Source organism: Sus scrofa, chromosome 5, assembly GCF_054392235.1.
Source record: "Sus scrofa isolate SSC_HxYL_T2T_F1_AM1 chromosome 5, Sscrofa_HxYL_maternal_Yorkshire_Landrace_v2.0, whole genome shotgun sequence".
Lineage (NCBI taxonomy): Eukaryota > Metazoa > Chordata > Mammalia > Artiodactyla > Suidae > Sus > Sus scrofa.
Genome location: NC_139387.1, coordinates 18,341,863 through 18,356,139, shown reverse-complemented (window position 1 = coordinate 18,356,139; position 14,277 = coordinate 18,341,863). Strand labels below are relative to the sequence as shown.

General features: G+C 41.6%; 2 protein-coding genes across 31 annotated transcripts in view; one reads left to right on the top strand and one right to left on the bottom strand.

The window, feature by feature from the left end:
- Positions 1–14,277, bottom strand: part of LARP4 (La ribonucleoprotein 4) — a 176,112-nt gene that overhangs the window by 70,022 nt on the left and 91,813 nt on the right. For 4 of the 30 annotated variants that reach the window (XM_084955652.1, XM_084955647.1, XM_084955639.1 and 1 more), the window contains exon 1: positions 3,093–3,245. The exons of 17 other annotated variants lie outside the window; for them this stretch is intronic. The gene's annotated coding sequence lies outside the window, so the exon portion shown is untranslated. Of the gene's footprint in view, positions 1–1,224; positions 1,257–3,092; positions 3,296–8,408; positions 8,518–14,277 lie in introns of those variants that run through there. 9 more of the 30 variants (XM_084955634.1, XM_084955638.1, XM_084955635.1 and 6 more) reach the window with 7 other exon arrangements.
- Positions 3,310–14,277, top strand: part of FAM186A (family with sequence similarity 186 member A) — a 61,766-nt gene continuing 50,798 nt past the window's right edge. The window contains exon 1 of the mRNA XM_021093091.2: positions 3,310–3,646. Coding sequence (XP_020948750.2) covers positions 3,476–3,646 — 171 coding nt within the window. The 5' untranslated portion in view covers positions 3,310–3,475. The remainder of the gene's footprint in view (positions 3,647–14,277) is intronic.

Below are 14,277 nucleotides of genomic sequence, written 5' to 3'. Positions count from 1 at the left end.
TAGGCTGCTCTGTGAATGCCTACTAGGGTAAGCAATATAAAGAAATCAAGAGAAATAAAAGTTATTTAAGGACTTCACAATCTAATATTATCAGCAAAGTAAATAGGTTGATAATGTCAAGAAATGCTAGATAATGATGCATGTTTTAATGAAACCTCACATTTATAAAAATAATTCTCCTCCATTGTGGTCCTTTTGGAAAATAGTATGAACTTTCTTGAATGAATAGATTTAATTGCAATTTATAGGAAAGGAGGGAGTAACACTTTATGACTGGGGGAGGGTGCAGTCTAACAATAAAATAAAGTATCCTGGGGCTCAGAAAAGTTTCCATAGGGAGAGGAGTTTTTAAAAAAAATAGATATCCAGGAGTTCCTACTGTGGCTCAGCGGTAACAAAACAGACTAGTATCCATTACTCATGGGTTGAATCCCTGGCCCCACTCACTGGGTTAAAGATCCAGCCTTGCTGTGAGTGTGGTTTAGGTTGCAGATGTGGCTGGGATCTGGTGTAGCTGTGGCTGTGGTATAGGCCAGCAGCAGCAGCTCCAATTCACCCCCTACCCTGGTAACTTCCGTATGCTGTGGTTGCGACCCTAAAAAAAAAAAAGGTATAAAAATTTTAGACAGTTCCCATGGAGGTACTAAGGAGGAATACCACAAATGTTAGAAAAAGAATACTGGAGTTCCCGTCGTGGCGCAGTGGTTAGCGAGTCTGACTAGGAACCATGAGGTTGCGGGTTTGGTCCCTGCCCTTGCTCAGTGGGTTAACGATCCGGCGTTGCTGTGAGCTGTGGTGTGGGTTGCGGACGCGGCTCGGATCCCGCGTTGCCGTGGCTCTGGCGTAGGCCGGTGGCTGCAGCTCCAATTCGACCCCTGGCCTGGGAACCTCCATGTGCCGCGGGAGCGGCCCAAGAAATAGCAACAACAACAAAAGACAAAAGACAAAAAAATAAATAAATAAATAAAACATGTTTAAAAAAGAAAAAAAAAAGAAAAGAAAAAGAATACTAACATACATCATCTGGATTTCCCGTTGTGGCACAGCAGAAATGAATCTGACTACCATCCAAGAGGACACAGGTTCGATTCCTGGCCTCAAACAGTGGCCAAGGATCCAGCATTGCCGTGACCTGTGGTGTAGGTCGCAGACACTGCTCGGATCCTGCATTGCTGTGGATATGGTATGGGCCAGTGGCTACACCTCCAATTCGATGACCCCTACCTGGGGAACCTCCATATGCCTTGGGTGCGATCCTGAAAAGATAAAAATAAATAAATAAACAAATAAAACTAAGTTAAATACAGCATCTGATTTTGAGAAGTTTACCAATTAATAGATAGAAACAAGGAATAAATAGTTATACTTCAATGAGATAAGTACTATAATAGAAGTAACTCAGACAATAGGTTATTAAAGAGAAGGGAAAATGCTTAATTCCATCTTATTTTTTTTTCTTTTTTTTTTTCTTTTTTTTTTGTCCTCCCATGGCATATGGAGTTCCCAGAGCCAGGGATCAGATCTGAACGACAGTTGTGTCATTTGCTGCAACTTTGACAATGCCAGATCCTTTAACCCACTATGCCAGGCTCGGGGTTGAACCTGTGACCTAGAGCTGCAAAGATGCCTGCCAATCCTGTTGTACTATAGCAGGAACTCCAATTTTTGAAAGACAATTACTTTATGATGCCTTGCATCCCTTTCTATGAAGACTTGAAATGTACATTTTTTTTTAACTTTACAAGTTTACAACATAGGACTAAATTTATAATAAGTTTATAATAAGGACTCAACATAGGACTAAATTTATAATAAGTTTGTAATAAGGACTCAAGAAAGATCTTATAGAGAAATTGTTTTACATCCATGATTTGTATAAAATCTAAAACTACAAAATGAATCTATATAGTTTACGAATACATATATTTACAGTAAAACTGTATAAACATAGGCTAGACATAAATACATCAAATTCATGCTTGTTATGGCCTCTGAAAAGGGACAAAGGGGAAGGAAGGAGTCTGGGAGAACACCAAAGAGTACTTCAACTTTATCTCTAATGCTTTCTTTTATTTAAAAATATCTGAGACAAATATGATAAAATGTTAATATCTGTTCATTCTAGGTTATAGGTACATGGCTATTATATTACTTTTTGTACTTGTTTGTATTTTTTTAATTAAAAAATTAAAAAGTGGAGTTCCAATTTGTGGCTCAGCGGAAACAAACCCAACTAGTATCCATAGGTTGCGGGTTCGATCCCTGGCCTTGCTCAGTGGGTTAAAGATCCAGCATCGCCATGAGCTGTGGTGTAGGTTGCAGATTCAGCTCGGATCTGGCGTTGCTGTGGCTATAGCATAGGCCAGCAGCTGTAGCTCTGATTCGACCCTTACCCTGGGAACCTCCATATGTTGCAGGTGTGGCCCTAAAAAACAAACAAACAAAAAACAAAACCAACAACAACAACAAAAATGGACAGATGGTTTTGTTGGCTGTGTAGCTTTTTTTTTTTTTTGCTTTTTAGGGCCGCGCCTGTGGTGTATGGAGGTTCCCAGGCTAGAGGTCAAATCAGAGCTACAGCTGCTGGCCTTCGCCACAGCCACAGCAATGCAGGATCTGAGCCGAATCTGCGACCTACACACAGCTCAGGGCAACGCCGGATCCTCCACCCACTGAGCGAGGCCAGGATCCAACCCGCCATCTCATGGTTCCTAGTCAGATTCGTTTCCCCTGCGCCACAACGGGAACTCCAAAACCATCTGTCCTGTTAATTGCTCCAGTGTCCTAAGTCATTTCACCTCCTCGCAATCAAAGGAGATGCCCAAAGTACTCTTCTTTCAGTTAGAAAGCAGCCTCTAAGCATTCCCTTCAATTTCTCAGCCAGCTATGGAACTTCAAAGCCTCCTTCAGGCAGGCTCCTCGAAAAATTGAGCCATTAGACAATGCAAAGATTGTGATCTCCATCCAAATACTATCTTCCAAGTTACTACATGTCTAGGAAAAGTTGAGGGGCAGCTGTAACACAATCGTTCCATTACAAGCATAAAAATTCTTAAGCAAAACCTCAGGAAGAGAGAATAACCAGGAGTTACATTTGATACACTGGATCTTGAATTCTAACACCTAGATTTTAAGGTCATTTAAGCAGGGCTATATCTTCTATTTCTTTTAGTGTTCCGGTTGTCTACTCTTTCCTACCCTCCCTCCCCCCTTCACCCTCTCCCATCACAGCATACAGAATGCCTAGTTCTCCGCATAGAGTAAGCACTCTTTAAATGTTTGAGTCAATGGCAATGTCATAGTGGGTGTATTGTGACATCACCAGGACTGGAACAGCATGGCTAGTATCAGGGTACACCACAATCTCTGGGAGCAGGGAAGACCTCTTCTAGCTTCCTTGTGGACACCTTTATTAGCATTTGCCTATATTCTATGAAAAAAGAAAATCACTCGGCTTTCCAAAACATTTACCAAAATGCCAACTGAGATAGACGGCAAACATGAAGCGGAAAAAGAAGCTTTGGATTTCAACATAATGTACAGAAGTGTCCTTGATAGTTCAGAGATCCCTAAGCTTGAGATCCCATTCACAGTACAGGATATCATCAGTAGAATTGAGGAAGCACAGCACTATCGAGCCAGAGAGGTAGGTAGTAAATTAAAAGTTTATAGATGACAACTGTCTTTTTAAACTCTCCATGACCAGCTACATTTTTTCCCCCAAAGGAATTCACTTTATTTCCATGACATCTGATTGTATTTGAGGCAACTTTTGATTTCAAATGACAATTTCACTTGAATCTGCAGATAACAAGCTCTGATTCAATATTAATTGCTTTCACTTTCATATCAGAGTTAACCAAGCTCTTTAAGAAATAAATTGCATGTACTATTGAGTGACTGGGATAGAAAGAAAAATTAAAACCTTAGCTAGGAGTTCCCGTCGTGGTGCAGCGGGAATAAATCCAACTAGTAACCATGAGGTGGCAGGTTCGATCCCTGGTCTCGCTCAGTTGCTTAAGGATCTGGTGTTGCTATGAGCTTCGGTGTAAGTTGCAGACCTGGCTCGGATCCTGAGTTGCAGTGGCTGTAGCGTAGGCTGGCAGCTGTAGCTGGGATTTGACCCCTAGCCTGGCAACCTCCATATGTCACAGGTGCGGCCCTAAGAAAAAAAAAAAAAAGGGCAGGAAAAAACCCCCAAAAAACCTTACCTAATGTATTTTTTTCTTTCTTTTTTACGGCTGCACCTGTGGCATATGGAGGTTCCCAGGCTAGGGGTGGAATTGGAGCTGCAGCTTCTGGCCTACACCACAGCCACAGCTACACCAGATCCAAGCCACATCGGCAACCTACACTGCAGCTCACAGCAATGCCAGATTCTTAACCCACTGAGCAAGGCCAGGGATCTAACCTGCATCCTTGTGGATACTAGTCAAGTTCTTAACCCACTGAGCCACAATGGGAACTCCCCCATAGCAAATTTTGATATCTAATCTTAGTTGGTAGTTTTAATTTGTTCTTGTCTGAGATTTTATCAAATAGTTGCTGTGGCTGTGGTGCAGGCTGGCAGCTGTAGCTTCAATTCAACCCCTAGCCCGGGAATCTCCATATGCCACAGATACAGCACTATAAAGCCAAAAAATAAATAAATTTACCATTTTTCTATTTGTTTTCTGTTTGTCTCCTGTTTTGTTTTGTTTCCTTTTTATTCTTTTTCTTTTTTTTTTATTTTTTTTATTTTCCCACTGTACAGCAAGGGGGTCAGGTTATCCTTAGATGTATACATTGCAGTTACAGTTTTTTCCCCCCTTTTTATTCTTTTTCTGACTTCTTTTAGAGTGACTGTAGGAGTTCCCCTGTGACACAGTGGGTCAAGGATCCAGTGTTACCACTGCAGCGGCTCAAGGTGCTACTGTGGTACAGGTTTGAACCCTGGCCCAGGATCTTTCCAAATGCCTCTGGTGCAGCCAAAAAAAAAAAAAAAAAAAAAAAAAGAAAAAAAAAAAAGAAAAGAAAATTAGAGGAGTTCTCCTCATGGCTCAGTGGAAACGAATCTGATTGGTATCCATAAAGACATAGGTTCGATCCCTGGCCTCACTCAGTGGGTTAAGGATCTGGCATTGCCATGAGCTGTGATGTAGCTCGAAGATGTGGCTTGGATCTGATGTTGCTGTGGCTATGATGTAGGCCAGTGGCTACAACTTGGATTTGACTCCTAGCCTGGGAAACTCCATATGCCACGGATGCAGCCCTAAAAAAAAGAAAAGAAAATTAGAAAACTCAAGCAGAAGGAGTTCCCATCGTGGCTCAGTCATTAAAGAATCTGACTAGCATTGATGAGGTTTTGGGTTTTATCCCTGGCCTTGTTCAGTGGGTTAAGAATCTGGTGTTGACATGAGCTGTGGTGTAGGTTGCAGACTCGGCTCAGATCCTGCATTGCTGAGGCTGTGGTGTAGGCCGGCAGCTACAGCTCTGATGGGACCCCTAGCCTGGGAACCTCCATAGGCCATGTGTGTAGCCCTAAAAAAAAATTTAAATTTAAATTTAAAAGAAGCAAAAAAGAAAACTCAAGCAGTTCTATCAGAATGTAGTGCACCTCCTGGTGGGTCACTCTCTTACTTCATCTTTAGTGATGTACTGGGATTTGAATCTATAAATCTGGAAACAAAGATAGTTGTGGGAGTGGTTCCTGAGGAAATTCAGCATTGTCTTGCATAGCAACTGCTCAGGAGAGATCATTACACTATCCTCAGGCAATACAGGGTTAATCCCCTCAAACAGGGGTGGAGAGGCGTTGGAGAGGGTGCTCACTGAGGGTGAGAGGCTGCTCCCTGGCAAAGAGCACTTACTAGAATTTAGAACGTCACTGTCCCGAGCTCTAACAGAGCCTTTCCTTACCTCCCCATTCCACCTTTCCAGAACCTTTCACATCAGCCACCCCATGGAGGCTGGGAGCTCAACGTGTATTGTAATTCAGCCAGTCAGAGAATGAGAGTCTTGGTTTAATTTTCATCAGTCTTAGCCTGCAGCTACAGGAGATTAAGGGTCTCCTTCAGGGCACACATGGAAGTTTTCAGGTCCTTTATGTGGCACTAAAGCTGGGAATTTGAATTCCCGAGCCCATCCCTTTCTTTCCCCACTTTGTCCAGTAACAGTAGGAACAATCTGCCAATCTCATTATATTTGCTAATTTGCCAAAAATGTTTGAAAGTATCATAAATGTTGCTCAGATTCTTGCTTCTTCTTTTTTCTTTTTTTTTTTGTCTTTTTAGGGCCCCACCTGTGGCATATGGAAGTTCCTGGGCTAGGGGATTGTCGAATCACAGCTGCAGCTGCTGGCCTATGCCACAGCCACAGCAATGCCAGATCCCAGGCATGTCTGCAACCTACACCACAGCTCATGGCAACGCCAGATCCTTAACCCACAAGTGGGGTCAGGGATCAAACCCAGTCCTCATGGATACTAGCTGGGTTTATTACTGCTGAGCCACAATGGAAACTCTCAGATTCTTGCTTCTTATAAGGAGTGGAGTAGGTGTATCTTTTGGTGACATTTTGCATATCTTAATTCCCAGATCATGCCAAGGACTATCACTGCTTTCTTTAATACTGGAAATTGAGTCATTGGTATCTTTAAATCCAATCAGATTAGAGAGCTGATTCCAAAAACCCCGGAGCTAATTCAGAAAACTTATCCTCCAGCACTACTCTCAGTATCAAAATCTGATCTGTATTAATATTAGAGTTCTCCAGAGAAACAGAGCCAATAGGAGATATATAATCATATATATAAGTATAACCACACTTCCGCGCACGCACGCACACGCACATACACCCATGGTGTGTCTGGGGAGGAACTCAGGATGGAAATAACATACTGGCCCTAGATAGCTGTGGAACATATCAAAGGAATGATTTCAATGAGCCTAGACCCTTGCATCTTCCCATATAGTTAATGATTTAGCATTAATTTCATTAACATGAGATGTCTGGTTATCTTTTCTTCTTTTCTTTTTTTTTTTTTTTTAAATGTTCCCACCCTGGCATATGGAAATTCCTGGGCCAGGGACTGAATATGAGCCTCAGCTGTGACCTACACAACTGTGGCAATGCCAGATCCTTTAACCCACTGCACCAGGCTGGGGATTGAACCAATGCATCTGCAACCTACCTGAGCTGTTGCAATCTGATTCTTAACTCACTGTGCCACTCCAAGAGGTCCAGTTTTCTTTAATTAACAGTAATCTTTTTTGATGTTCCAACTACTAGTTTTTGCTTTTTTTTTTGTTTTTTTTGCAAAAACTCCTATATATCCTGGCTCCTCCCTTACCTCTTTGAAACAGTCCCTTGGTGCTATTGAGATGTGGTCTCCTGGGTGTGAGTCCTCAGCAAGTTCACCAAATAAATCATAATTCTCAACATTTAGGTTGTGCATTTTTTTCAGTCAATATGTATGTGTGTGTATTCATTATATATATATTATATATATAGTACATAGCATATATACTATATAGATTATATACACACATGCACACACACTCCTTATAATGAATTGGTTCACATGATTCTGGAGGCTAAGAAGTCTCATGATCTCCACTTGGCAAGCTGGAGACCCAGGAGAGCCTCTGGTGTAGTTCCAGTCTGAAAGCCAGCAGGCTTAAGACCCAAGAAGAACTGATGTTTCTTCAGTTTAAGCCTAAAGACTGAAGAGACTAATGCCTCAGCCTAAGGAAGTCAGATAGGTGGAGTTTCCTTTTACTTAGCCTTTTTTGTTCTATTCAAGTCTTTAACTGGATGAGGCCTACCCACATTAGGGAGGGCATTCTACTTTGCTCAGTCTGTTGATTCAAGTGTTAATCTCATCCAGAAACATCTTCACAGACATTTTCACAGTGATTATTCTCTTCAGACCTAGAGTATCTGACTAAGCTCCCTGTGGACCAGTCAAGTTGACACATAAAATTGATCATCACAACTGTCAACAGTGTAAAAAGGCAATACACAGAATGGGAGAAAATATTAGCAGATCACATATCTGATAAGTGATTAACATCTAGACTATTTGAAGAATTCCTACTACTCAATAAGAACAAACCCGGTTCCAAAATGGGCAAAAAACTCGAATAGAAATTTCTCTGAAGAATATAAACAGATGGCCAGCAAGCACATGCAGAGGTGCTCCACGTCACTAATCATTCAGGAAACCCAAATCAAAACCATAAGATACTTCAAACCCATTAGAATGGCTATTATCAGAAAAACAAACAAACCTAGAAAATAACAAGTATTGGTAAGGATGTGAAGAAATTGGAACACCTGGAGTTCCTGTTGAGGCTTAGCAGGTAACAAATCCTACTAGTATCCATGAGGACGCAGATTTGATCCCTGGGAGAGTCTAGAAGACATACCTTTCACCGTGACTGAGAGAAATCAATTTACAGGGGAGTCTTTGCATCCTTGAAGGACTCTGTGATCACTCTTCTCTGTCGGCTAGAACTTACAGTGGAATTGGGAAACCTAAAAGCAATGAGAGTAATTGATCTTGAAGTGGAAAGGGTCAAGTGGTGGTACCCAACCACTGAAGGCCAAGTGGGCCTGGTTACCACAATGGACAACAGAGCACCCATCGCAACAGTCTGACTTGGAAGTTCCCATCGTGGCTCGGCAGAAACAATCTGACTAGCAACCATGAGGATGTGGGTTCAATCCCTGGCCTCCCTCAGTGGGTTAAGGATCTGGCATTGCCATGAGCTGTGGTGTAGGTCACAGACACGGCTTGGATCCTGTGTTGCTGTGGCTGTGGTGTAGGCCAGAGGCTACAGCTCTGATTCAACCCCTAGCCTAGGAACCTCCATATGCCGCAGGTGTGGCCCCAAAAGAAAAAAAAAAAAATAGTCTGACTTAAGAATTATGGCATTGGCTAGTCATTCATATTGTTCCTACTAAAAGTGAAATAGGAATTTAACAAATTCTTACTTGATCTGTATAAGCAGAATATGTCTAGGTCAAGTGAACAAAAATCTAACCTGAGTAATAATAACAGAGAGTCATGACCCCTCATTCAATTCCCAGACTAAACCTGTTTAGACACCCAGAACCCCTTGAATAAAAGGGAGGCTGGGTTCCCTTGAGGAAGGACGCTGTCAAAAATTTTTACTCAAATCTTCCTCCAAACTTCTCCAAAGAGGTCTATGACCTCTGTGCATCACTGTGCATTGGGGAAAAGGAAATAACCATTTGGGGCACTACTGGACACTGGCTCTGAACTGAGACTAATTCTAGGAGATTCAAAACGTCATCTGTGGCCCACCAGTCAGAGTAGTGGCTTATGAAAGTCACGTGATGAATAGTTTTTAGCTCAAGTCCATATCACAGCAGGCCTGTAGGTCCCTGAACCCATCTTGTGGTTATTCTGCCAGTTCTGGAATGCAGAAAAGGAAAAGACATATTCAGCAGATGGCAGAATCCCCACATTGGTTCCCTGACCTGTGGAGTGAAGGCTGTTATGGTGGACAATGCCAAGTGGAAGCCACGAGAACCGCCTTTACCTAGGAAAGTAGTAAAGTAAAAAAAAAAAAAAGCAATACTGCATTTCTAGAGGAATTGCAGAGATAAGCGCCACCCTCAGGGAAAGATATGGGAGTGGTCATTTCCACCACATTCTTTTTTTTTTTTTTAAATGAGAGTTACAATGTTTATTTCAGTTTCTCTCTCTCTCTCTTTTTTTTTGCCACACCTACTACATGTGGAAGTTCCTGTGCCAGGGATCAAATCTGTGCCACAGCAGCAACCTGAGTCACAGCAGTGAAACAACAGAGCCTTAACCCACTAAGCCACCAGAGAACTCCTCCCACCACATTCTTATTCAACTGAACTATTTGGCCTGTGAAGAAGACAGATAGACCATGGAGAATGACAGTGGATTATTGTAAAATTAATCAGTGGATTATTGTAAAATGACTCCAATTGCAGCGGATGTACCAGACCAGATGATTTCATTGCTTGGGCAAATTAACAAATCCTCTGGTAAATGTTCTGCAGCTACTGATCTGGCAAATGGCTTTTCTCCATACCTATCAATAAGGATCACTAGAAGTAGTTTTCTTTCAGATGACAAAGTGAGCAATACAAATTTACTGGTCTACCTCAGGAACATATCAACTCTCTAGTTTGTTAGAATTCACTAGTGAAGCCATCTGTCTAAGGCTTTTCTTTTTTTCTTCTTCTTCTTCTTCTTCTTCTTTTTTTTTTTTTTTTAAGGTCCAAAGGTGTGGTATATGGAAGTTCCCAGGTCAAATGAGATCTACAGCTGCTGGCCTACACCACAGCCACAGCAACACAGGATCCAAGCTGCATCTGTGACCTACACCACAGCTCATGGCAACACTGGATCCTTAACCCACTGAGGGAGGCCAGGGATTGAACCCCCATCATCAGAGATACTAGTCAGGTTTGGAACCAGCTGAGCCACATTGGGAACTTCCATGTTTTGGTATGTTATGATTTCATTTTCGTCTCTATTTTCTAATTTTCCTTGTAACTTTATCTTTGACTTGTTGTTTAAGAATGTGTTACACCCCCCCAATTTATTTAAATAATAAAAAAAAATTAGGGTTCCTACTGCAGCACAACAGGATTGGCAGCATCTCTGGGATGCTGGTCGGAAGGTTTGATCCCCGGTCTGGCACAATTGGTTAAGGATCCAGTGTTGCTGCATCTGTGGCATGGGTTGAAACTCTGGTTCAGATCTGATCCCTGGCCCAGGAACTCCATATGCCACGGTGTGGCCAAAAACAAACAAACAAAGAAATAATGTGTTAATTTACACACATTTGTGAATTTTCCTGTTTTCTTTCTGTGGTTGATTTCTAACTTCATCGCATTGTGGTTGGAAAAGATATTTTGTACAATGTATTTTTAAATATATTGAGGTTTATTTTGTGGTCTAACATACCATCTATCCTGGAGAATGTTACACATGCACTTGAGAAAATTGTGCATTGATGGAGTATTCTGTATACATCTGTTATATCTAAATGGTTTATTGTTGTTTAAGTCCTCTATTTCCTAACTTACTTTCTGTTTAATTGTTATGTCCATTATTGAAAGTGAAATTTCCCTTAAAGTCTATTTTGTCTGATATTAATATAACTACCCACCTCTCTTTTGGTTATTATTTACATGGATATCTTTTTCCATCCTTTCATTTCCAACCTCTCTGGGTTTTTAGATCTAAAGTGAGTCTCTTGGAGTTCCCACTGTGGCTCAGTAGGTTAAGAACCTGACTAGTATCCATGAGGATGTGGGTTCAATCCCTGGCCTCGATCAATGGGTTAAGGATCCCACTTTGCTGCAAGCTGCAAGTTATGTTGTGAGCCACACGGGAAGTCCGGGTCATTTTTTTTCTTTTTTAAATCTGTTCTCCCAATCCCTATCTTTGGATAAATCGGTTTAATCCAATTACATTAAAAGTAAATACTGATGAGGAAGATTTAACTTTTGCCATTTTGATATTTCTTTTCTACTTGTAAAAAAGTAGAAAAGCTTTTTCCCCTTCATTTCATTTTTTCTTGCCTTTTTTTTTTTAGGGCCATAGACATGGCATATGGAGGTTCCTAGGCTAGGGAGCGTAGGCTGCCAGCCTACGCCATAGCTACAGCAACGCGGGAGCTGAGCCATGCCTGAGACCTACCCCACAGCTCACAGCAATGCCAGATCCTTAACCCACTGAGCGAGGCCAGGGATTGAACCTGCAACCTCATGGTTCCTAGTCAGATTAGTTTCCACTGCGCCAAGATGGGAATTCCCAAAGACCTTTTATTTATTTATTTATTTGTTTTTATTTATTTTTTTGTCTTTTTGCCATTTCTTGGGCCGCTGCGGCATGTGGAGGTTCCCAGGCCAGGGGTCGAATCAGAGCTATAGCCGCCAGCCTATGCCAGAGCCATAGCAATGCAGGATCCGAGCCGTGTTTGCAACCCACACCACAGCTCATGGCAACGCTGGATCCTTAACCCACTGAGCAAGGCCAGGGATCGAACCGGAAACCTCATGGTTCCTAGTCGGATTTGTTAACCACTGAGCCATGACGGGAACTCCGCCAAAGACCTTTTGTTTTTTGAAGCAGTTTTAAGTTCACAGCAAAATTCAGAGGAAGGTACAGAGATTTCCCATACACCCCTAACTCCAAAAATGCATCCCCTTCTCCATTATTAACATCCCCAACAAAGTGGTACGTTTGTTACAATTGATGAACATACAATGGACGCTTGGTAAGTCCATAGTTTACACTAGGGTTCACTCTTTGTGCTGTACATTCTATGGGTTTGGACAAATAAACAACGACATGTATACGTCATTACAGTATCATACAAAGTATTTTCATTGTCCTAAAAATCCCCTCTGCTCCAATTCATTCCTCCTCCCCACCTTCAGCAATCCCTGATTTTTCTTTTTTTTACTGCTTCCAGTTTTGCCTTTTCCAGAATGTCATATGTTGGTATCACAGAGGATGTAGCCTTTCAAGATTGGCTTCTTTCATTTAGTAACATGCATTTAAGTTTTCTCCATGTCTTTTTTTTTTTTTTTTTTTTGTCATTTTAGGGCCACACCCACAGCAAATGGAGGTTCCCAGGCTAGGGGTTGAATTGGAGCTACAACTGCCAACCTACACCACGGGAGGGATCTGAGCTGTGGCTTCGATCTACACTACAGCTGGTGACACCACTGGACTCTTAACCCACTGAATAGGGCCAGGGATCCAACCCATATCCTCCTGGGCACTATGTCGGGTTCATTACCACTGAGCCACAATGGGAACTCCTTATTTTTTTTAGTGCTGATAATGTTTCATTGTCTGGATAAACCAAAATTTATTAATCATTTATCTACTAAGGACATCTTAGTTGTTTCCAAGTTTTGGTAATTATGAATAAAGCTACTATAAACATCTGTGAATAATATTATTTTTCAATTTCAATTTCCAGTTTTTCATTGCTAGTACATAGAAATGCAATTTTTTTTTTTTTTTTTTTTGCTTTTTAGGGCCTCATGAGCAGCATATGGAGGTTCCCAGGCCAGGGGTCAAAGTGGAGCTACAGCTGCTAGCCTACACCACAGCCACAGCAAAGCAGGATCCATGCTGTGACTGTGATCCAGCAGCTCACGGCAATGCTGGATCCTTAACCCACTGAAGCCAGGGATCAAACCCACATCTTCTTGGATACTAGTCTGGTTCATTTTCCACCGAGCCACAACAGGAACTGTCCAAAATTACATCTTTTTTTTTTTTTTTTTTTGTCTTTTGGCCTTTTGTAGGGCCGCACCCCTGGCATGTGGAGGTTCCCAGGCTAGGGGTCTAATCGGAGCTGGAGCCACCGGCCTTCACCGGAGCCACAGCAATGTAGGCTCCAAGCCACGTCTGCAGTTTACACCACAGCTCATGGCAACACCGGATCGTTAACCCACTGAGCAAGGCCAGGGATCAAACCTCTAACCTCATGGTTCCTAGTTGGATTCGTTAACCACTGAGCCACGACGGGAACTCCTCAAATTTTGATGCTTTCTTTTTTTTTTTAATTCAATGAATATTATTATATGTATAGTTGTACCACCATCATCACAACCTAACCTAGAACATTTCCATCCCAAACCCCCAGTCCATCCCTCCCCCCACAACCTGTCTCCTTTGGTAACCATAAGTTTTTAAAAGTCTGTGAGTCCTGTTTCTGTTCTGCAAGCAAGTTCATTGTATCCTTTTGTACATTTCCACATATAAGTGATACCTTATGATGTTTGTGTCTCACTGTCTGACTAACTTCACTTAGCATGAAAAGGGAACCCTCTTATACTGTTGGTGAGAATGTAAATTGGTGCAATCAATTATGGAAAACAGTATGCAGATTCCTCAAAAAACGAAAAGTAGGATTATCATATATGATCCAGCAATCCCACTCCTGGGCATTTATTTTGATGCTTTCTTTTACCATCTTCTTACATTGACCCTTTCCCCCTGTGGCTTATGGTAAGAGCTTAATAGCATTTCAAGTAGCATTTCAAGTATTTACCATATTACCTATGGTAAAAGTTTATTTATAGATTATCTCATTTAATATACTATTGAATGGATGGATATACTATTGATCCTATTTTATGGATGAAGAAATTGAGACTATTCAAGGCCTGCCTAAAAGTCATAGTTGTCACAGTGAAGCCTCTAATCAAATCCAAGTAGTCTGAGTGTACTGCCTGTGCCTTTTTTTTTTAATCTGAGAGTTT